General features: G+C 41.6%; 1 protein-coding gene across 1 annotated transcript in view; it reads right to left on the reverse strand.

Moving 5' to 3' along the window:
• CFAP54 (cilia and flagella associated 54) overlaps positions 1–23,954 on the reverse strand; it is a 197,438-nt gene that overhangs the window by 167,842 nt on the left and 5,642 nt on the right. Inside the window, exons 2-9 of the mRNA XM_012735136.1 lie at positions 22,696–22,801; positions 18,814–18,957; positions 15,698–15,869; positions 10,661–10,719; positions 4,737–4,880; positions 2,865–2,978; positions 2,631–2,732; positions 397–595 (exon numbers count right to left, since the gene is read on the reverse strand). Coding sequence (XP_012590590.1) covers positions 397–595; positions 2,631–2,732; positions 2,865–2,978; positions 4,737–4,880; positions 10,661–10,719; positions 15,698–15,869; positions 18,814–18,957; positions 22,696–22,801 — 1,040 coding nt within the window. The remainder of the gene's footprint in view (positions 1–396; positions 596–2,630; positions 2,733–2,864; positions 2,979–4,736; positions 4,881–10,660; positions 10,720–15,697; positions 15,870–18,813; positions 18,958–22,695; positions 22,802–23,954) is intronic.

The raw sequence follows: 23,954 nt of genomic DNA on the forward strand, positions 1-23,954 counted from the left end.
AAATTATATGGAGCCACCCTGGAAGCGCAAGGGCTTAAAGCGCAGCACTATGAAACTATCCACAGCCGCTGCAACACGAATTTGCTCCCTGACCAGGGAGGTGACCCACATGGCGCAGCAGACCTTTCCTGACCTGCCCGCTGCTCCTCTCAGCAGTGTACTTCAGTCGATCTGCTTGTTCTCCTCCCCACTCTGTCTCTGGTGGATCCTCTCACCTCCTGCACCTCAGGCCTGTACCCCAGTTCTTGTATGCATAAATAAGCAAATCTTTTTTTTTAATTATATGAATTATCAAGTGACTTTATCAAGATTGCTGGTCTCAAGGTGAGTAAAAACAGGATCAGTTGAAGTGTTTTCATGTTCTATAGTAACATATTGTCTCAATAACATATTTACTTATGAAGAGGTCTTTTCCTGCCACAAACAGTTCTGACACAACATCGCGAACTTCTACTTCATCTGTAAAAACAGGTCCAACTTGTAATGTCCGCCTGTTTGAGTCAGAAAGAGCTTCTAAGATAGCCAGAAACCGGGAAGCAGTGCTGTCAAACATCTCATCCAACAACTTTTCTGTGACAGTCCGTGGCCACGGCAACTGGAATAAAAAATTATATATACAGTCCATTGTTTAAAAGTTCTATACAGTGAGCCCTCCCTGGTGGCGCAGAGGGTTGAAGCACAGCACGAAGAAGCTAAAGCCACTGCAGCATGAGTTCCATCCCCGCCTGAGTTCCATCTCCTGGCCCACCCACTGCTCCCCTCAGCAGTGTACTTCGTCGATCTGCCTGTTCTGCTCCCCGCTCTGTCTCTGGTGAATCCTCTCGCCGCTCCTGCACCTCTGGCCTGTACCCCAGTTCTGTATGTATAAATAAATAAATCTTTCAAAAAAAAATTTTTTTGATACAAGGCAAAGATAAGTAAGGGCATGCTTAATTAATCCTGCAGGAGACTGTTTTTGGCTTATCAAGGAGATTTGCTATAGTTTTCATTTTTTTGTTGTTGTTGTTGCGGCATTCTCGACTCCATTCAAGTTCTAGTCATCCTGTGCTATTTCTTTATGTTTGTATTTCCAAGGCAGCATTAAAAGGCTGCTTATTACTGACTTTTTTGTTTCATGTTTTATTGATTTGCCATTGGACTATCTAACTGTAGTAATTTGGGGAGTACAGCTTCTCACCCTGCCAGTTCCTCAGAGCCTCGCACTGCAGCATGGATCTAGAAGTTCCACTTTCAAAGGAACCTGATGGTGACAGTGGACAATCTTGCTTTAATTTCCACTTGTTTGGCTTCTGCAGGACTCTTGTTGGGGTTGATTTCTAGCTTTCTAGCACTACAGACAGAAAACTGATACAAATTCAATTTGATAAGTTTTTGAGACAGGTATAATGTGCCAGCATTTGATCTAACCTTGAGAAGGCTCCATGTGCACTTGACAAGAATACATATTAATTTCTTTGGGGTTGGAAGGCTCTGGAGATGCATTAATTCCATCTAGTCATAGTTTCATTTGAGGCATCTACTTATGTCTGTTTATGTTATGTCTGGATGATCTCTCTCTTGCAGTCAGTGGCATATTGAGATCTCCTGTTAAATTTGTACTATTGTCAAAGTGTTTCTTTAGTTCTTTTAATAGCTTCTTTATATGTTTCAGTGCACTTGTTTTGGGTACATAAATATTAATGGCAATTATATCTTCTTGGTGAATTATCCCCTGGATCATTATATAATGCCCATCTTTATCCCTAATTAGCTCTTTTGGCTGAAAGTCTTATTTATCAGGTATGAGAAAAGCAGTTTCTGCTTTTTTTCTCAGGTGCTATTAACTTGAAATACTTAGCTCCAATCTTTCACTTTGAGTCTATGTTTGTATTTAGATCTGCAGTGGGATTCTTATATTCACAGTATTTCTGAGTCATGCCTTTTCATCCAACAGATTGAGTCTTTTAATTAATGAGTTAAAATCATTTGTTTTAGGTGATATATGCGGCTTATTTAATGCCATTTTTTCTGTTTTTTGCTTGTTCAATCTTTATATTGTTTCTTTTTCCATGTATTTCTAGCTCCCTTTCCATGTGGGTGACTTTCTGTCATGATTCTCTCAGTTTCTTCATTTCTTCTCCATTGTGCTTCTATACGTGGTTTTGCTTTATGGTTACCATGAGGGTGGTTATTACTATAGTTTTATTAGACCTGCATCATCCATATGCTTTGCAGGACCTTAATTACAGTCTTAAGGGACTGGTATTCAAACTTCGGTTGCCTAAGAATCTCCCAGCGTATTTTTAAGATTCACAGACCAAATCTCCAGAGACTCAGTGCATCTGGGTGAGGTAATTTTTAATAAGCACTACAGGAGATTCTAGCACAGAAAGTCCTGAAACCCAAATTTGAAGCAATATTTTGTAGTATAACTAACTAACTGGGATCATTGTTCTAAAGAAGACTTGACCAGTTGTATATTAATTAGCAAGACATAGCCAGTGCTAGTGAATTCCCAGTCACTCTGCTCTGATCTGCTGTTGCTACAAGTATTAATACTTAGCAACAAGTCTTAATAGGTGAAGAGGCATAAGACAAACAGAGTGCCAAAGATGAGTTGAGTGAATCAAAAAGGCAATCTTAAGACTTACAGCTTGTGCTTCCCTTATGTTGACTCTTATCTTTGGTCTAAAGAAAGTTTTGTTTCTTCTTCTAGACTCAAATACTCCTCTTTTGAAGATCATCACTGCCATCTGCCTCAAAAAAAAAAAAAAGAAAAATTATATGTGAAATGACAACAATGTGGACTGATCAAGTACTAACATGAAGTACTTAATCAACTGTAGAATACAGTCATTTTCTGTCATTTTATGAAATTTTTATACCTTTATCGTAGCCTCCCTATAATAGCTTCTGGTGTCTTCGTGTGACTGTGAAGAGCTCATTAATTCCAATTGCCTTAACTCATCAATTTTAGCTAAAGCACGCCGAGCAAATGCCTATATGAGATCAAAATAAATTTAAACCATAATAAGTAAGAAGATAGTGATTAAAAATGTATTAAGACAGTATGTTTTATTCTCACAGACATTTGATTTAATTGGTGAAATAAACTGTAGGCTGATATTGTCTCCTTATAACACATAAGCTATGCCATTTATCATTTCCTATAAGTATCATTAAATTCTGTAGATCTAAAATTAATAAGCTGTCAGATGTGCTATGAATTAGGAAGTGTTAAAAGTAAGGCAAGTTTTATTCTGGGTTGAACAGTAGCTTCATGTAAATGATCCCCTCTCTGGCACACCACACTCACACACACTCACACACACTCACACACACTCACACACACTCACACACACTCACACACACTCACACACATTTCCTCAGGTGTCTTCTCCAATCCCATACTTTCTACCAAAACGCTCATTGGCTACTCAACTATTCACATTATCCACTAAGTTGTGAGGTCCCTACAGGTTCTTATTAATGTTTGCATCTCAATACTTAGTATATAGGTAGTATTTATTAATATCTGAGGAAAGAAAGAAAGAAGACAGGATTGCTTATTTCACCAGATCACCGTTATTATCATGATAGTTCTCTGGAGATAATGAAAAGAGTTCAACTAATTTCATTTATTTTATCAGTTCTTTGAAATATTTCACTTATCATTTAGAATTTTTCATGAAAAATCTTCTAGACCACAATAATAACACAAATGGCATGACCTGTGCCAATAAGAAACAATTCCAATAGGAATCCAATGGTGAAGACTATGTTAACATTACATTTCTTCATAACATTAATAGGCCACCACTAGTATATTAACATTAACTGTATATACATAGTGCAGTTTCTAGAAGGTATTCTAACTAAAGAAAGGATGCCATGATCGCAGACTCCCAGGATCCCATACTAGGCTATTGTCTTGCCTACAGGCCACAATCATCCAGCCCATGAGAACTGGTTCAGGCAGGAAAAACTACATTAAAGCATTCATTAAATACTAAGAAGATTTAATGATAGCTGCAAACAAGACATAAACAGTGATTTACATAGCTATGAAAGCTCTGGCCTGCATGAGACTCTAGCCAGGGGGTTGAATGAGGGCTGAAACCCAGCCCACATGCTACTCACCAGGGCTTCCACCCTCATGCCAGAACGTATTGGCCCAAAGGAAGGGGGCACCTAGTTTTAATTCTCCCCAAAGTCCCATCTACTAACAAGTGAAGTACCATGTCCTGTGGAGAGGATGGCTTTTTTCATTTACACAAAGCTATTGTAGAAACCAAATAAATACCCAATGAGTTAAGTCAAGTATTCAAAAACAATAAATAAAAGTAAATAAATTAAGTAAATGGCAGGTGGGGGCAGAAAAAGCACGACAAGACAGTGGTATGGGCTACAGAAATAAACAAGGAAGGAACATGGTTTGCATCAACTAACAAAAAAAGGAAGGAGAGATACCAGAAATCTTACCCAGAAAAGGAGTGAAGTAGATATAAATGAATAGAGCACAAGAGAGAGTAGAATTTCCAGCAAGTGAGCAAACAGAGCAGTGAAGCCAGCACACTTCTACAGATAAATCCTAGGACTTTAGTCTTTGCTTCATTGTAATCCCTTGGGTTGGTTGTGCAGGTGGGGGTGTGTGTGGGGGGGGGTGACTGGTTTTCTTGCCAGGCCCCTAAAGAAGACAATGCTGAGTATGTTGTATTTTAAAACACTGAAATCCTCAGAATTAAAACATAGCATACTTCTCCATAAACACCAGCTTGGCAGTCATAGTAGCACTGGCAGACAGCAGTGTAAAGAGTAGCTCTCCATGTCAAGTATCTGATGGACAAAAGTGGAACAGACGATTCCATACAAGCACTGGCCCACAGAAGAAATTCTACGGCCTAAGGAAGAAAGGGCAGAATCACATTTACTTTCACTTTCAGTTAAGAGACATAATTTTATTTAACATTGACAAATTATAAGTTGTGAACACTGGGGCCTCCCTGGTGCCACAAGGAGCTAAGTCTCAGCACTATGAAGCTACCTGCAGCTACTGCAGCATGAGTTCAATCCAGGTCAGGGAGCTGACTCACGTGGCACAGCAGACCTCTCCTGACCCACCCACTTCTCCCCTCAGCAGTGTATTTCAGTAGATTTGTCTGTTCTGTTCCCCACTCTGTCTCTGGTGAGTTCTGTGTGTGTGTGTGTGTGTGTGTGTCTGTCTGTCTGTCTCTGTCTCTCAAACACACACACACACCCTGCACCTCTGGCCTATACTCCAGCTCTGATATGCATAAATAAATAAATCTAAATAAAAAGTTGTGAGCACTAGTTGCTGACAAGCCAAAAACACAGTCAATAATAAATCAAGAAAAAAATAAGGACTTAAAAAGTGAAATAGGTATGCCCCTTCCCAGTATAAGGAGCCCCAAGGTACATTTTGAAACAAAATGGCAGGGAAAAGGATTCCCATGGCCATTGGCCTGTTTGTAGGAAGCTCTATGTAAGAACCTTGTATCTGTCACTTCTCACACCTCTGGATAATTCCTTTATGACATGCTCTTCTCACAAAACCCATATGGGTTTCACCTGTTATGAGAAAGTAAAGTATTTCTATGAAACTTTTCCTAAGCTGAAATGGCATGAAGCAAAGGCACAATTACTCCACTAATTAATATGGAAAAATAATTGTAGAAATTTTAAACAATGAAAATAGAAACCAAAAAGTAACATGCAAAACCACAGCAAATAATACATAGAACATATGTAGTAAACATGAGACTGACGTAATAACACATATTAGCCTATATAAAGTGTCGCCCAGGAAAGAGTTTGGGGTGCTACTCTCCCTGCTCAAATCCCTGCTGCTCTAGAATGTCTTCCGTAAAACAGATGCCAGAGCTATTTTCACTCTGCCTTTTATCATAAATCACCTTTTCGGACTGCTGCAGGTAGCCAAACAGGTGTTAAGGTCCATCCAAGTGACATAATGTGAACTTTTAAAAATGAGGGAGAGTTACCTGTGCAAGGAAACACCAACTATACATGTCTGGCCGTTAACTGTTGTGAGGTTTTTTGCCTTTTTTTTTTTCCAAAAATCCCAAGAATTCAAAGAGTAATTGGATTGGATTGCCTTTCATTTGATTTAATATAAGAAGAAATCTAGTCTCTGTGCCACATATTAATAGAAGAAATACTAATAGATGAAAATAAGAATCTGTGAGTTCAATCTCTCAGAATATCAAATTCAAAATTCTATTCATTAAATGCCAGCCATACCGAAGCAGGTCTTCACATATCTCCCCTGGACTGCGTCCTCACCTGTCTCCTGTCTTTGCTGTACAGCTCCCTCCTTCTATTTGCTCGCTCTTCCTTGTACATTCACCTTACTACTACCGAGTATTCAATTGCAAATGTAAATTTAAGCACACATATCACTCTTGTGCATAAAATACTTCAATGGCTCCCATTGCCTATATCACAGAATACAAGCCTCAACATGTATCCCCAGGCCTTAAATTCTATCTAGTATTTAGTTGAGATGCAATAAACATTTGTTGACTGACTGAGTGAACCTCATGGAAAGTTCCAGTTCATGGGGCTAAGTATGGTACCATTTCAAGTAATCATTGGATCAAAGGACTAGAAGGCAGTCTATTCTCTTCCCCATGAACAGTATCAGCCCCACCATCTATTATCCCACACCTTCCCCAGAAGTTCCGCCTCCAGTAACAAGAAACACATGACATGACAGGAGAGAAGTCTTAATACAAATAATGCTTCCTAGGTTTGAAATGAAATCTTCCTTGACATACCTCCAGTGCACTCTTAGTTATGCCTTCTGGAACCATCCAGAGCTCTCTTCCAAATTACAGGCTCAGAAGAATCTGGAAGCACCTATGCAGCCTACACTCTTCCCTCTGCTCTCCCTGAAGCAATAACAGTCTCTGAGCACTCCTAGACCTTCCCTTCTCTATCATGCTCTGTCTTCTATGACTTTGCTCCCCGTTTCTATGACCTCTTTGACTGTATGACTAGACCACAGTAAAGCGAAACTCCCACCCTGTTTCTGGAAACAGCGTCTCTACTGAGTTGGTGTAGCTAGCTTGCTGGGATGAGCTTTGGTGGTGGTGGTGGTGGTTTCTGCTGACCTTGCCAGGCAGTGAGCTGAGATGAAATGAACTGTCATCAAAACTGAGTTTCTCACCATTGCTGTACAAAAAAATCTTATGATGGATGTTTGCCTTTTGATTGCTGTAGTTTGGAGGGTATGAGATTAAGTCATGCATAAATTTTTCTCCTTTCAATTCACATCCTTTCAAAAAGGCTTCAGGATTTCCGGAATTAGAAATGTCATACTTCAAAATAAAAATAGCTTCAGTTACCAATTTCTCACAGTTATTTGGGTTCTGCTTTCAACTAAAAATAAGAGACATGGAATCATAGATTTTAGTGCCAGAAGGGACCTTAATAGAATCTAATCCGAAGCCAAAAAGCTAAACTGCTTCTTGGAAGGAAGGCAGAGTTGGCATTCAGCTCCTCATTCCCAAGTGCAGCGTGCTCTTCATGGTGCAGGGACACAAGCCAACCTTAGCACAGGAATTCTGGAAAACCATCACTCCAGTTACGGTTGTGAAAAACCATCATTCAGATTTAGAGATGAAAAGAATTTTTTTTTTAAATCTCAATTTGTTGTATTTTTCCTGGCCTCTTAAGATGAATCATTTCAATTAATAAAAAAAAACTATGGATTTCAGCAGATATGTTCCCCTTCGTAGAAAAAGAGAAAATTCTTGAAAAAACAAATGACATCCACATCCAAAATGGGAACCCAACAGGATTATGGTTCCAGACTTAAGTGGGAAAACCATGCACCAACCATTAATCAGCCACCAGATGGCACTGTAGCATCATTTATATCAGCTCAAGAGCCCTGGCGAAACAGGCCACCATTTGGATAAGCAGTTATGGAATGGCAGGTGGAATGACAGAATAATAAATATTCACCCCACAAACTGCCAAACTATTTCATTTTTACCATTAAATGAAACAGACATCAATGGTTTCTCAGAATGAACAGATTCTACTGTGCTCTTTAACCCTACAGTTGCAAATGCCTCAGAAGGAACTCACGTGATACCATAAATGAACATAGGGTAGTCATTTGTTTAGGGAAACAGGTTTCATAAGTCTGTCTGTATATGGGTGACCTGACTCAGCTTGTAAATAAGGGTTTGGCCTGTGGGGAAGGGCCCCTGGCCAGTTTCATGTCTTTAGGAATAGTCATGTCATACAATAGTTTGACATGTCCCACATAGTCTTGGCTCTGAGTCCAGCTACATCTCTAACTCAATGTATGAGTTTGGGCAAATTTATCCTGCTGAGCCTCAGTTTCCTGACCTGTGAGACGAAGGCCTTAAATGAGATAATATATGCAAATGCCTGGATGTGTAATTGATACATAGAGGACATTCATTCAGCAAGTGATGAGGATGATGATGGCAGCCATTTCCCAAGACAATCAGGAGTATTATTCTGTATGCAAAGCCCTTCACACAGTCCTAACGCAGTAGGCAATAACTCGTGGGAGCGATAGTTTGCTTGACTTGGGGGTGACACCCCCAAGAGTGCAAAGATTCCACATCTGTTCCATCATTTGCCTTACCGCCAACAGACTCGAATGCTAATGTAATTCAGGATCAGGATCCCTGGGACCCAAGAGGACTTAAGACATGCTGACCCTCCAAGGGCTTGTCCTCATTAAGTGGCCCAGGAGAGATCACTTAGCCTCAAATCCAGATCAATTCATCAGTCAAGGGTTTGGCATTTTTCTGGGTAAAATTAGTGATTTCTTTGAAACTTACTATATTGAACAAACTGAAATAATTTCATCCTGATCATCAAGTGCCAGCTATATAGCCACTCGCCACCCCACAAATCCAGCATCCCTCACACTCCTCATTCTATCCCATATCACTGGGACTTAATACCACCTTCATCCTCCCCACCCCCTCTATTGTCAAAGAGAAACACAAGTTCCATGTGGGGGAGAATTCATGTCTGACAAAGGGCATAAATATGCCATTTTAGGATGACTACCACATTAAATTAAAATTTTCACGGCATTAACAAGTATGAACAGTAACAATTAACTGTTGGTATAGGTATCCTTCTCTTTGAAATTTTGAGGCTTGTGCATGCAAGATGCAAGCAGAACAAATCATGATGGTTCTGTGAAACAGTTTGTGGCTCCAGCAAGTGCGACAGGAACATGTAACTTCTGTTTAGAAATCATCTTGAACTGAAGAGTTATATAGAGCTATAGGGGAATCTGCAGCCAAATTTAAATTTACATTCTCAATTAGACAGCCTCCCCTCATTTTAATTCACACTCCAAAATCTGGCACAGAGCCTGTTTGAGGCACTGACAGTACTCAAGGTTGTGAAGTTGAGGAACCACACAGAGAAAGAACATAATTAATGTTGCCCATGGAGCATGCAAATATCTTTGCTCCCATTTTCACTGTTTATAGCTTGTCAGCTTTTTAGATGCCTGGTTAAGTGTGAGGAAATAAGACTTAAAAAAAAAAAAAGTACCTGTCTTGAGTGTTAAAATATTCAAGGTAAGCTTCTGTCTGTGAGAAGAAAGAGTAAGTCACAATGTCTCAGGTGCCAGCAGAAGCTAAAGCTGTGTCCATGGGTAGATAAACATCATTGGTGGCCTGCATTCTACTGAATGGCCATTGGTGGCCTGCATTCTACTGAATGGCCAGTGGAACACTGAGCTTCAAATCGAGTCCTCTGCTCCTCAGTTCATGACTGAGACAGAGCTCCACCCAGCTAGTGGGGAGCCAGAAGAAACCACCCATGCTCTTCAAGCAAATTGAAGCACAAGTTCCTTGGCAGGACTTAAGTTAGGTAAGAGAGACTGTCATTCAAACCAGGACACTCTGAAGAGTGAAAGCAGGAACTATTCAAGATGATTCTAGAACACAAAGCACAACCCAGGACTGTCATACCTAAGCCAGGGTGGACAGTCATCCTACCTCGAGATGGAGAGACCAGGTGCATGTTCAGCAATAAACTGATGAGTTGGGATAAATCTGAGAGACCAGGTACTCTGGAGAACACCTGTCCAGTCTGAGAGTTCTCTTTCTTTTCTACCACAGCCTGGGTGTGAACTACAGGTCCTCTCTCTCTCTGTTGATGGGTTTTCTTGTCAATGGAAAACACAGACTTGTGGTATTGATAAATACAGCACAGAGCTACAGACGTATTTTCTCCCATGATGTTCTTGATAACATTTTCTTCTCTGCAGCTTGTGCATGTAAAAATGCAGCATAGAATATATATAACCCACAAAATATGTGTTCATCTACTGCTTATGTTATTGGTGAGGCTTCCCGTCAACAACCGCCTATTAATAACATTGTGGGGGACTTAAAAGTTACACTCAGAGTTTCCAATGGGGGAGCGGGTGCCCCAACTATCTCATTGTTTGATCTTTATTGTCTGCATTTTCCCATATGAACATTTTAAAGTAAAACTACAAACAGTAAAACAATTCACTGTTTTGCTGTAATTCACTGAATTTTCTCTGTTTAGCATTCATTCAATGCTAATAAAAGCCTTAAGAAAAACAGGAAACACAGGGAAGATGTTTGATCAGTACATTTCATACCTTGGAAGCCTGGCCTATGACCATCAGTTTTCTGCAAATGGTGTAAATGTAAATGGTACCTAGATGGAGAAAAACAATTGTTATTATGTTTTACAATCAAATGATGGAAATTTTTATATTCTGATTTCTTCAGTTAAAGTCTATAGGTTCCAACCTGTGGGACCTGTAATATCAAGCCTGATAGAGGCAAGGGGAGTTTAGAAAAACCTGATAGAAGTTACATCCATCATAATTTGGGGGGGTCAATCTATAGCCAAAATATTAAAAGAACTTATCATATTTTTATATGTTGACACAGGAATCTTTCTGTGTTATTTTAAAGACAGTTTAAGTTTTTGAAATATATTGAACAAAAGAATATTAATAGCCTAATTTATATACTCTCTGCTTTTATTAATGCATATATAATTTTGTTAGTTCCCATGATTCCCTTATAGCTGAAAATCTAAAGATTTATCTCCAAATAAGATTCAAATACATATTTAATCAGCCTGGTGCAATATTCAACAAAGAAACTCATGATAATTTTAAAATCATAATGTAAAATAAAATGGCTTGCATCGTAGTCATTTGCTTTCTCATATAATATTTATCACATTATTAAGTATGTCCTATGAGCACCCTCATGAAAAACATTTCCAAACCCTGCTTAAGAACAATAAGAATGGTTTTTTGGTCAGGTCATTAATTAAATGGGGACAAAAGGCAGATGGCAAGTTTGCAGGAAGGGACAGCAAACAGCCTCACCACACATCCACTATATACTGGGGACATTACCATGCCGTGTAAAAAACCCTGACAGCAGCATGTTTTTAAAGGCATGTGATTATAATGACAAGAGTCTAAATATTTTCTATAACATAGCTGATCTAAAAATCATAACCTTCAAAATTCAGCAATTATCATCCCTTGTTCCTGTTTAAACTTTGAAAGCTACTGAGAAAATAGCCTCTACTGCAAGACACACATCACCTTATTTATTCACATCCGTCAGCATAAACATTAATTACATAAATGGGTGACACAAAAAGATCAAATGGAACCTTGAACCCTTAGAGCATAGGCGACTTCATAGACAATCACTGGTCCCGAACGCTGAGGACCAGCGGTCACAGTGTGACTGTGTCATGAAGTTTGTGTCCATTTCACCCAAGACCCCAGGAAAGACCCACTTGGCTAGTAACTGCTTAAGTCCAGCCTACTTATCTCAACTGGGTTTTGTTGAACTCTGCTCTTCATCTTTAAAACTGAATTGGACAACTGTGCTTCTTTGTTTAAAAAAAAAAAATTAAAAGTCAGTGAATAAGGGCTGCACAGAAAACAGAAGGATGTGCCCAGCCGCAATACATGTGACTGAGGTGTCAGCCAGGGGCCTGTGCGCCGCAGCGGCAGAACCAGTAACTCTGAGAAGCTCATGAGACAGCCCGAGAATGACGAGTGGCCTTTGTAGTTCATAAATGTGCCTGTGACCTTTGAGGACTTCATACCTCTTGACTGTAAGTGATCCCTTCTTTGATGGCTCAGGATCTTGGCCTGGCTCACAAATTCCCTCTGCAAAAGCCTGGCAGAGAGGGCAGTGAGTATGAACAGGAACCAGATGGACCTTTACCACCTCAGGGAGCTCGTCCTGTCTTTCTGAATTTTAATCAAATCCCTAACATGAGTTTATTGACTAGTCAATAAGCGCTCCAGCAAAGAGGGCCATCACTCAACAGTTTCACCTACATTAGGGCTGAAATTAGTTGGGGTCAGGTTAGCTGAGGAGGGTGTTATCCAATATTTAAATACCCAGTTAGACACTATGGAAGAACCAAGAGAGGTTAATTCCCTTAAGAAACCAAGGGTGTTGACGTTTTATAATCAATTGAAAGTAATAGAGTAAGTGTTAATATCTGACTGAAAAGGTCAAGTGTATGTTAGGTAAAATGACAGTAGAATAATTTATTATCGATTGCTTAAATGCTAAAGTTTCAAAGCGACATGGTCTTTTCTCTGGCTAATAATCCTCCAGCTGAAAGGCCTTTCCCCTAATGCCCAGATGGTTCTCTTCCCAGTCTCTTTCAGTTCTTTGCTCAGATGCTCTCTCAATTAGCCTTTCCCAAATATTCTGTTGAAAATTCAGCCCAGCCACAGCTGAGTGGCTGCTCTCCCAAAGCCCTTCTCACCTTATTTTTCTCCAGAGCACTCATACCATTTAATTTTAATTCATCACCTCCCTGTAACAGAATGTAACCATGAGAACATGCTCTTTGTCTGCTGCCCACTCCTGTGTCCTGGGCACCTAGAAACAATGTCTGGTACTCAAGAAGGTTTAGCTAAATTAATTAAAGCAGGGGCTGTAGCTATTGAAACTAAGGATGTATATTTTCAGAAGCCAGCAATCCATTCCTGGGCATAGATCCCAGAAACTCTCTCAAAGCCTAGAAAAGGATATAGTGAGGGTATTCATTATTTGCACAATTAGGCAGGTGTGGCAAGCAAGCGCTCATCCCCAAGGAGGCATGAATACCTCGGCGACAAATCAACAGGAAGAGTTAATGAACTAGATTTACAACTCCAGGACCCCACATAATTTTGAAAGTCATAATATTGAGCCGAAAAAATATTCAGGAAACAATAAAATCTAGAGCATAATACCAAGTGTATTAAGAAAAAGCACACACCGAGAAAAGGATGTAAAAATAAAGATCCTCTTTCATTTTTCTTTCTTTTTAAAGGACACAAACTTCCCCCACAACCCCAGAATACAGAGTTCTTATGAAAACTTTCCTAAGCTGCAATAGCATAAAGTGAAAAAGCAATGATCCCATTCATGGAGGTGGAAAATATTTTGATCATTCCCAGACCCAAAAAATAACCTGCCCAATCACACCCAGCGGCCCGTAAAACCTAAATAGCGTAACACAGCAAATGCCAACAGCCGCGTGAGGACTGCGCAGCCGCACACGGCGGTCCTGGGCAGGGAGCTGGCTTGGGTGCGGCTGTGTGTGTCTGGGCTGCCGCAAGGCCGATGCTGAACAATATTTTCGCTTTTCACCATTCGTCAGAAAAGCAAAAATGTTCAGATTTCTTATTGCCATCAGGTATGGCTGCAGAAACAGGTACTAAGTTAGGTCTTTCATAACAGCAGAGTGGCACAAGAGTAGCTTTCAACAAGTTGGTGATCACGTGTATTAGAGGTTTTTTGTGTAATCTTTTTTTTTTTAAGATTTGTTTATTTATGCATACAGAACTGGGGTACAGGCCTGAGGTGCAGGGGTGGTGAGAGGCTTCACCAGAGACAGAGTGGGGGCAGAACAGGTAGATTGACGAAGTACACTGCTGAGGGGAGCAGCGGGTGTGTCAGGAGAGGTCTGCCGCGCCATGGGGGTCACCTCTGGGGCGGGGATGGAACTCATGCTGGCGTGGCTTTAGCTTCTAGTGCTGTGCTTTAAGCCCCTGCACCACCAGGGCGGGCCTTGTGTATAATCTTGAAATGACTGCAGATAGGGAGTCATGTTGCATCATTTCTATCATACAAGCAAAGCCTATCCGTGGGGCCCATCTGTCCCTCTTGAACACAGAACCTCAGCCCCTGCTTCACCCCACTGAGATGTGTGAGCAACTTCCAGACTTGGCCGTGGCTACTGCTCTTAGGGAAATGGGAGATCCTCTTGGAAAAGATTCAAGCATGGAAGATTTAAGAATCACTGGACTAAAAATGTTTCCCAGCATCAACCTCATCCAGTACATATAAGGTCTAATTTTTACCAAAATGTCAAAAAATACTTGAGGAGGGTGAGGAAGAGTAGGAAAGAGTAGGAAATTTACTTTCAGTTACCATGGATATAGGAAAATTAATATGTTTTCTGTCAAGTTATTTTGCCCTGGTCTCTTTCATACACAGAGAACACATATTCCTTTCAAGAATATGTTGTGGGCCTCCTTGCTGGCTCAGAAGTTAAAATCTCAGCACTCTCAAGCTATCACCAGCCGCTGCTAACCCATAAGGCACAGCAGAACTCTCCTGTCTCAACTGCTGCTCCCCTCAGCAGTGTATTTAGCGGATCTGCCTGTTCTGTTCCCCACTCTGTCACTGATGAATCCTCACTCCCCTGCCCCACACCACCCAGTTCTTGTATGCATGCATAAATAAAATAAACCTTTAAGAAAAAAGAAAAAGAATATGCTGTTCAGAGACTCCAGGAGAGGACTCACACTATAAATTTATAATTTTAAAATAGTAAGTAACAAATGCTACATTCTGCTACATAGCTGAGATCCGTGTTACATACCTGTTGTGCATATGTGTGACTATACAACTTGGATATGGGTGTATGAATACATCATTCACACACATATTCTCAGAACTCCTCATTCAGAAACAAAGAGGGAGAGATGGCTGACATCATGAAAACCAATCACTAAGCAACAACGTGAGGACCAATAAATGGCTGATGCTTAGAACCAATCAAATCTGCTGCCTTCTTAGATCCTTCCCACTTATACTTAACATTAACTGTGGTGACTACTCTCTCTCTTTATTTTTGTTTAAGATTTATTTATTTATGCATACAAGGGCTAGGTATAGGTCAGAGATACATGGGGTGAGAGGATTCATCAGAGACAGAGTGGGGAGCAGAACAGGCAGATCCACTGAATACACTGCTGAGGGGAGCAGTGGGAGGGAGACAGAGGTCTGCTGTACCACATGGGTCAGCTCCCTGGCTAGGGATCGAACTCATGCTGCAGTGGCTACAGATAGCTTCATAGTGCTGTGATTAACCCCTTGTGCCATGAGGGAAGCCCGAGGGTGCCTATTCTTAATACACTGGAAACTCAGTGTGCCCACAGACTCCCTGAGCAGAAAGCCAAAAACATGCTTTGTAGTTTCCCGCTTACAAGTCCAAACTAAAATGTAGAAATATGGATAAAAAAAGAAACTCTAAATTATACAATGACTATGTTTGAAATCACAGTCATCAAGTTACAGTCAAGCTTGGCATTTAGATCACTTTCTCAAAGACACAGTGGCCAAGAACAGATGTCGGCAGTTACCATTGTAAATGATCCAGCAGAGGTGCTCCTGTGGCAGGGCCACCTGCATGATGAGTCTGAAGGAGGCCAGGATGTGCAGACACTGGGCCACAGATTCTTTATTCTGCAGGTTCATGTCGTTGTCACAGACCAGCTTGTATTTGCAAATATTTTTGCCATTTAAAGCATGGAACTGAAACACAAGAGAAAATAAATAAAGTTTATGCAACTAAGGAAAGCTTTTTTAATGTAGAAAAAAACTAAAATAGAGATGGTTCTGCTTAATTAAAGTAACAGGTTAATTTTTTTGTCCTTCCCAAAATTCAGAGGCTGAAACCTTATAGGGTGTTTAGGTCACGAGGCTGGGGTCCTCATAAATGGGATTTAGTGTCCTTAGAAAAAGACCCCAGAGAGGGCCCTCCCTGGTGGTACAGTAGGTTAAAGCACAGCACTAAGAAGCGAAAGCCACTTCTTCATGAGTTCGATCCCCGCCTATCCAGGAGGTGACCCATGGGGTGCAGCAGACCTCTCCTGACCCGCCCACTGCTCCCCTCAGCAGTGTACTTCGTCAGTTGGCCTGTTCTGCCCCCCACTCTGTCTCTGGTGAATCCTCTCACTGCCCCTGCACCTCTGGCCTGTCCCCCAGTTCTGTATGCACAAAGAAATAAATCTTTTTAAAAATAAATAAATAAATAAAAAGACCCCGGAGAGCCTCCGCCATGGGAGGACTCAGGCAGAAGATAATTATCTATGGACCAGGAAGCAGACACCATCAGTCAATACCTTGATCTTGGACTTCCAGCCTACAGCACTGTAAGAAATAAATGTTTATTTTTAAGCCACTAGAGTATATTTTTAGATAGCAGCTCTAGTGGGCTAAGACATCTAGAAAGTATGTAGCAAAAGAGATTTCTTCAATGCAGCTATTTAATATCACATTTCCTTAAGGAAAAAAAAATGCAAAAGCCTGCCCTCCAAAAAAATACATGATTGAATTGCCAAGAATACAGAACTGAACACACATTTGTAAATGCATCTAGTGGCATTTTTTAACTTATTACTTCAGGTGTAATTATTACCATTGTGGTGAGTCTTCAGCAAATGTTTATTGAGCAGCTCAATTGCCAGCCTTTGCTAAGAACCAGAGAGGCAAAGATGAGGAAGCCATGGCTGCTATCCTCCACAGAGGGAAAGCTCTTAACCCACCTCACTAGCCTACACAAAATGGGGAAGCACAATGGGGAGCGTCTTGACACTCAACTTTGCTACTAACATTTTAACAGTGAGTTTATTATTACTACATCAATTATAATGCATTCCCTTCCCAAATCTGTTCTTCTAAGTAAAATTTTCAAGACCTTTGCATTGTCAAGTTTCTACTGGATTAAAGTTTTAATCCATCCATTCTCATACTCATTCATACTCATTCATTTTTTTTAGAACAATGTGCCAGAGTCTTCACAGCTTTTCACACCCATCACAATGATCCTGGTGCACAGGCTTCCTTGCCTGTTACCTGCCACTACCAGTCTTTCTTTTTTTAGATTTATTTACTTATGCATACAGAACTGGGGTACCGCCCAGGGGTGTGGGGTTGAGACGATGCACCAGAGACAGAGTGGGGAGCAGAACAGGCAGATCTACTGAAATACACTGCTGAAAAGAGCAGCAGGAGGGTCAGGAGAGGTCTGCCAAGCCATATGGGTCACCTCCCCGGCTGGGTATCGAATTTGTGCTACAATGGCTATAGACAGCTTCATAGAGCTGTGCTTTAACCTGTTGCAGCACCAGAAAGGGCCCAGTCTTTGGAAGTCTAAGCAATCCTGTGTGCCACTTCTAGATCACTAATTCTGGTGGCAACAGTTCATTTATTCATTCATGCAATAAGTCTTTGTTGAGCAACTATTACCTGCCAGGCCTTGTTCTGGGCATGAGATGTTAGAGATTAGAGCAGTCCTCAGCAGGATCTCAATCAAGAAAGTGAGACAGGCAACAAAAATGAATAAATGAGAATATAGTGGGTCACAATAAGTGATATAAAGAGAAATAAAAAGCAGGAATGCAGGAGATCTGAAGGAAGTAGAAGCGAGCCCAGTTACCTTGCATAAAAGCTTTGTTGAGGGTGGAGCTCACCAGTACACACATGCAAAGATGCATGCAAAGATGCATGCAAAGATAGGGGATCAGGAGAAGCAGGATGATGCAATAAGGAGCAAGGGACAGGGAGTGGGGGCTGACCACGATGGTATCTGAGGGGTTAAAAGTCTAGACCCCTAAGCTTTCCTGTTAGTGCTCTCCCAATGAGAACCAACTTAGTGTTCAGTAGTCTCACTCAGACACATATGGCAAATGTGCCCCCAAACATGATTGAGATTGTCAGTTTATTAAGCCCCATTGCTGTCTCTGAGACTCTGAATAATCACCAAGTTTGGAATAGCATAGCTGCAGAGATAGACAGACTACAGGTCAAACACCAATGCTCCCCAGGGCGGAAAGTGGGCTGGGTGGTCTCCGCCAAGCCTCAGCTCCCTCATCTGTAAGAGTGACATTGTGCTGGCCTGCTTAGGAAGGGCTGCAGGATGCCAGCTTGAAGACTGCATGAAACAGAGCCTGGGGTGTCTGCACTGGCAGTGGAACAATTGTAGCAATTAACATAATGATAAGTGGCATCCTAGATAGAAAATGTCAACTTTTGTAGGGAAGGTTCTGTGTTTGCTCTCCAGAGCCACCAGTTATGCTAACTGCCTGATGAGCTTCCTGCTTCCCTTTTGTAAAAGAGGGATAATAACAGTATCTACCTCACGAAGTTATTGTGAAGATCAAGTGTGCTTTCCAAAGCACTTTGTGAACTGAAAAAAAAAAAAAAACACCTCTACAGATATTAATTATCACAATAATAACACTCTGCTGGATGAATGAGTGATTGGAGTGACACAATCTCCAAAATATCTTTACAAGTTTAGTAAGTGCACTTTCTTATCCGGCACTGAAAACATTTATTAAAAAGCGCGTTTACTAGAGAACACAGGTCCATGCTATGGGAAGCAAGCGGAAGACATTTAGATGCTGTCAAGTGGAGGGCTTATTGCATAGCTAATCACACGTTGTAGCTCTTTTAGCAATGTCTTTCATCTTACTGTATGTATAGCAGCCTTGTCTCCCAAGCCTTTTGGGAAAAAGGCAGCTTTGAATTGATTGACATCTGTTTCCTCCTCTTCAAAGTTGGTACTGAACTGATGAAGGTATCTCCCATAGCACTGTAAAAGGGCCAATTTATATTCCTGAAATGAAAGGAAAAAAAAAAGAACTTTGTGAAAGTTTCAAATGATCATCTTGCTTGTCATTATTAAAACGAGGTCGTTTTCATATTTTTCTTAATGGTATCCAGGTGGATTATTATTGTTATTATTAATATTATTACTATTATTATTAACCCTGATCCCACAATCCACCTGCAGCTCTAGCATTCTTTCAAGGACAGATCTGGTCTGGCAGGTCTGGGAGGCCTGGGAAGACTCTACCTAGTTTCCCCACGGAAAGAGGGAGGGAGTAGTAGTTCCCAATTGTCCAGAACTGGGACAAGCGATGGGAGTGAGGTGTGTATAATTAAGGAAAAAGGAAAGGAAAAAACTTTCAAACCTCTCCAGCCTTCCTGAGACTCGCCCTTCTTTCTGCGCTCTGCCCTGTGGCTTTCAAGCAACGTTGCAGCTGACTTCATTCTGGGGCTTCCTGAAATTCTTTTCTCAACAGACACCAAGGACCCTCGAGCATCAAGTCCTTAACACGGTTACGTTTGCTGCCACTACAGTTACCACCCTTTCCTAACACCATGTCTGAAGAAGCTCAGCCTGCTTCATTTTACTCTCCTCACGAGGAGATGCCGGTGGAGAGGTGCAACATTTCCATCTCAAAGAGGAACAAAGTCACCGTGGTGCAGAGAGTAGCAATTCACAAAATCCAAAAAGTCAGCACCAGCCGATCATGGTAATGGTGAAAGAGGGCGCAACCGCGGTCAGAGAGGAAGACAGAGTTCATATGCACCTTGTTTCTCTGACGCTAATTTAGCTAAAAAAAAAAGAGGGGGCCCTCCCCAGTGGCGGAGTGGGTTAAAGCACCGCACTGAGAAGCTAAAGACACTTCTGCATGAGTTCAGTCCCGCCCCGGAGGTGAACACGCGGCGCGGCAGACCTCTCCTGGCCCGCCCACTGCTCCCCTCAGCAGTGTACTTCGTGGATCTGCCTGTTCTGCTCCCCACTCTGTCTCTGGTGAATCCTCTCACCGCCCCTAGCACTCTGGCCTGTACCCCAGTTCTGTATGCACACAAAAAAATAAACATAAAAAAAAGGAAGAAGGAAGGAGGGGAGAACCGTAGCGCGGGGAGAAGGGATGGAGAGAGCCGGGGAGGGGAGAGAAGAACAAAAAAGCGAGCTAGGAGAGATAGGAGGGGAGGGAGACAAACAAGACAAACAAGCAGAGAAGCAGAAACGAACTGAGTCTCCCCTTTCAGATACCAACAGTGTCTGAAGCTGCGAGAGGACAACCCAGCAAAGTCTGCGCTATGGGGGTTCTCGTTAGCTCGAATTCAGCCTGGCGCTCCATTACAGAGTCAGAGGCTCATTTCCGCAGCCCTCGGGGCACAGTTGACCCGGAGCGGTGCAGGGCAGCGACTGTGAGCGCGGCTCTGAGTGAGTCGGCTGCAGCCCTTCCTCAGCTTCCTGCCCTGCCTCTGCGTGTCCGCGCCGATCAGCTGCCCTGGTGTGATCGCCCCTTGGGAGAGATCCTCCGTCAAACTCTGTCTCTATTTCTATTAAGTTGTTTATTATTTTTTGGCTAAATATTTCCCTTCTTAGACCTCGGTTCAAGATTATCCCAACGAGATGATCTCTGCTGTAACTAAAACAAAAACAGGTTCTAGAAACCTAAAGAAAGAATCACGTTTGTTGGGGGGGGGGGGGCCTAAAAAACGTTCCCAGCCACTTCCCCATTAGTGAAGAGTCGATCCAATGTTTTCTTTGGTCCTTTAAGTAAAAACTAAAATACCCTATCTGGTTCTTCCTACCTAAATGCTCTGACTCCTTAACTGTTATTGATCATCAACTTGCTTTATCAACTTCTCCACAGGTACTTCCTCGCACCCCAAAATGGGAGCGCGGGTCTTTGTAGGGTCAGGCTACGCGAGGGCGGTGGGGTCTCTCCTGCGGGGTAAGGCTTCTGGAGTTCCTTAAGCCGGGGCCAGTTCTGCCAGTTCTCTCTCTGATTTTGCTTATCTCAGGTTCCCTGGTGCCTGGTTGTGCGGGTAATGCTCTCTTCATCCACCAACATCCTCTCCACCCACCTGGAAGCTCCCTAGACCACAAAGCGTGCTGCGCAGGAGCAACTTCTTACGTCGTGAAACATCAGAACGAGAGGGGGCGCTCTTGTAATTCTTGTCAAACATACCACTTCACGTGAATTTAGCTTACAGTTTGGATCTCATGTGTTCTTTTTTTCTGTAATTTTGCAAACTCGGTATTTTTAAGTTCCTAAGGGCCATGGTCTGTTACATGGCGCTAAGATAGTCTTCTGATTTGGGCAGTAGAATGTAGTCATTCACCATTAAACTTCCTCTTCATCTTGTCTTCTGTTTGGTCCGTTTCTCTACCGGACCAAAGGATTCAAGTCCAGAAGATAGAAACGGGGAAGGAAAGTAAAGCTGAGACGGAAGATTGAGAAAGCACTGGAGATAGCTCACGTCTGGCTTACAGTCACATTGGATAAAATAACGGTTGCTCTGAGGATCCTAGATGTGTCGAACCGCCGTGTTTCCTTTAGATTAATTTGGGCCTTGGCCAGCGCTGAAGGGAAAAATTCCTATTAACTGAAAACTCACACATGGTGTGGTCTTATCAAACCAAATCTGAGTCCACAGCAACCCAACACCTGGACGTTGACACTGAATCAGTGTCAACCAATGACCCCCTCAGAATTGGGGGGTGTCTAAGTGAGGTGGTCTCAGTTCTGTTGCCTCTAGGAAAGAATTCAGTGTGGAAACCTGCACTGTGCAGAAAAAGCAAGAGATTTACTGACATAAAAAGGACAGGAAAGTTTTCTGGGCAGAGAGAAGTCCCCTGTGTATAGCCACTGAGAGGGAAGAAGCTAGTGCTTACATAGGTAAAGTGGGCAAGGAGTGTGGTCTCAGCCCTTGGGTGGCTCTTGCTGATGAGTTGGGGTCCGTGGAGTCTCCTACGTTACTGCAGTTACCTGGCCTGTCGTCCCTAAAGCAGCTTCGGTCAGTTGCTTTAGCATTGTGTTGCTGTTCAGAACTTTCAATTTTTACTAGGTTGGGAGCACTTGACCTTATTATTCCTTATTCAAGTTGAAAAATGGGCTTGGGTCCCCTGGATTGGAGCTTCCCTTCTAAGCCCTCATCTTTACTAACTACCTGTATCTATTACCTAATTTCCTCATTCAATGTGGGACCAAAAAATAGAACAAAAACTTAGTGTGAAATTCAGTTTTGAGCACGAGAGATGCGTGTATGGGATGACTGTTGTACTGACATAAAGTAAAGGTTTAAGGAGCGAGAACCGTGAAAACAGGGCGCTGGCGGACCAGGCAGCACAGCAGCAAGTGGGGAACCATGAGAACTGTCCGCTGGGCAAGGTCAGCCATGTGAAAAACAACAGGAAGTGCTGGCTGGGTTCTTTTGTGTAAGGTAGGAACATGATGACTCAGCATTTCCTGTTGGGGGCCCACCACACCCTCCAGTTAACTGGGGGCTGTGCTCCAGTCCCACCCCAACCCCCTGTCTTCCCCAACCCCCTGCCTTCCCATTTAGGAACCTCTAGCCTCTCGAGAATTGAAGACGCAAATGTATGTTTTATTACGGTCTCTCATTAAAACTTGTATGTATGCGTTGTTTATTTCCTAAGGGAAAAAAATCGCAATCATGTAAAACAGGAACAGTATCAAATCAAATAATAATAACTAACAACATGAGTTTCATTAGGCTCTTTTTTTTAAACCCCAGAGGCACTTACTTTTATTTCACAAAGGCTATCTCCAACCTTCAGAAGTTTTTCATTGTAATAGTCAGCTGGCAGCCGGGGGCCATATTTGGTCCAGATATTAAACAATGAGGTGGCACTGTAAAAATCATAAAATAACATTTTCAAATTTAGCAGAAAACCTCAACTCATTAGCAGAAATCCTTAAAAACTTAAGGATTTAGTTAACTAAGTCTTTCCAATGTGTCTTGTTGATATTTATTAATATGATTTAAATGATGGCCTCCTTTGCACCATGTACTGATGGAAGCTCTTTTTGTGTATTTTTTAAACAGACTTTACAGCACTTCTAGTTTCACAGAATTTTTGAGTGGCAGGTATGGCGATCCCCTGCCCCAACTCATGCACAACCTGCTCTATGAGCAACATTCTGTACCCAGAGTGTTGAATTTGTTACAACTGATGAAGCTACATGAATAAATCATGATCACCAGTGTCCCTAGCTGAGTTTAGAGTTCATTCTTGTGTGCATTCTATGGGTTCAAATAAGCATACAATGACTTGTATCTATCATTATGGTATTGTATAGAATTGTATAGCCTCAGTGCTCTGCACGCCACCGCTCTCTACCTCTTAATCCCAGGTAACACATGTATTTTCACTCCTTCCATAGTTTTATCTTTTTCAAAATGTCATGTTCGAAGCACACAGTACGTGGTCTTTCTTTTCCCTGCTGGCTTCTTTACTTCATCATTTTTAAGATTCCCCAAGGTTTTCTCATGGTTTGTTTTTCATTGCTCTTTACCTTTATGTGCTGAATATTTCATCGTCTGGTTTTACCACAGTTTATTTCTCACTTACCTAGTCACTTACCAAATTTTGGTTGCTTCTTACATTTGGGTAATAAAGCATCTGTAAACATCCATGTACAAATTTTTGTGTGGACATAAATTTTCGATTTCTTTGAGTGAAATCTAGCATGATTGGTGGGTAATATGATAAGAATAGGTTAATTTTATAAGAAATCACCAAACTATCTTCCAAAGTGGTGGCATTTTTGGTTGTTTGTTTAATATGGACCATTCTCAGAGATGAGGTGTTATCTATTGCAGTTTTGACTTGCAGTTCCCTGATGATAGATGATGAGGTGGAGTATATTTTCATACCTCTGTTGCCCATGTATATGTCTTATTTGTTTGACCAATTTTGAAAAATCAAATTTTTTTCTTATTATTTGAGTTTTAAGGGCTTTTTGGATATTTGGGGTAAAGGTCCTTTATCAGATACTCTTC

The sequence above is a fragment of the Condylura cristata genome, unplaced genomic scaffold, assembly GCF_000260355.1.
Source record: "Condylura cristata isolate star-nosed mole 26May11 unplaced genomic scaffold, ConCri1.0 scaffold00004, whole genome shotgun sequence".
In the NCBI taxonomy this organism is placed as follows: domain Eukaryota; kingdom Metazoa; phylum Chordata; class Mammalia; order Eulipotyphla; family Talpidae; genus Condylura; species Condylura cristata.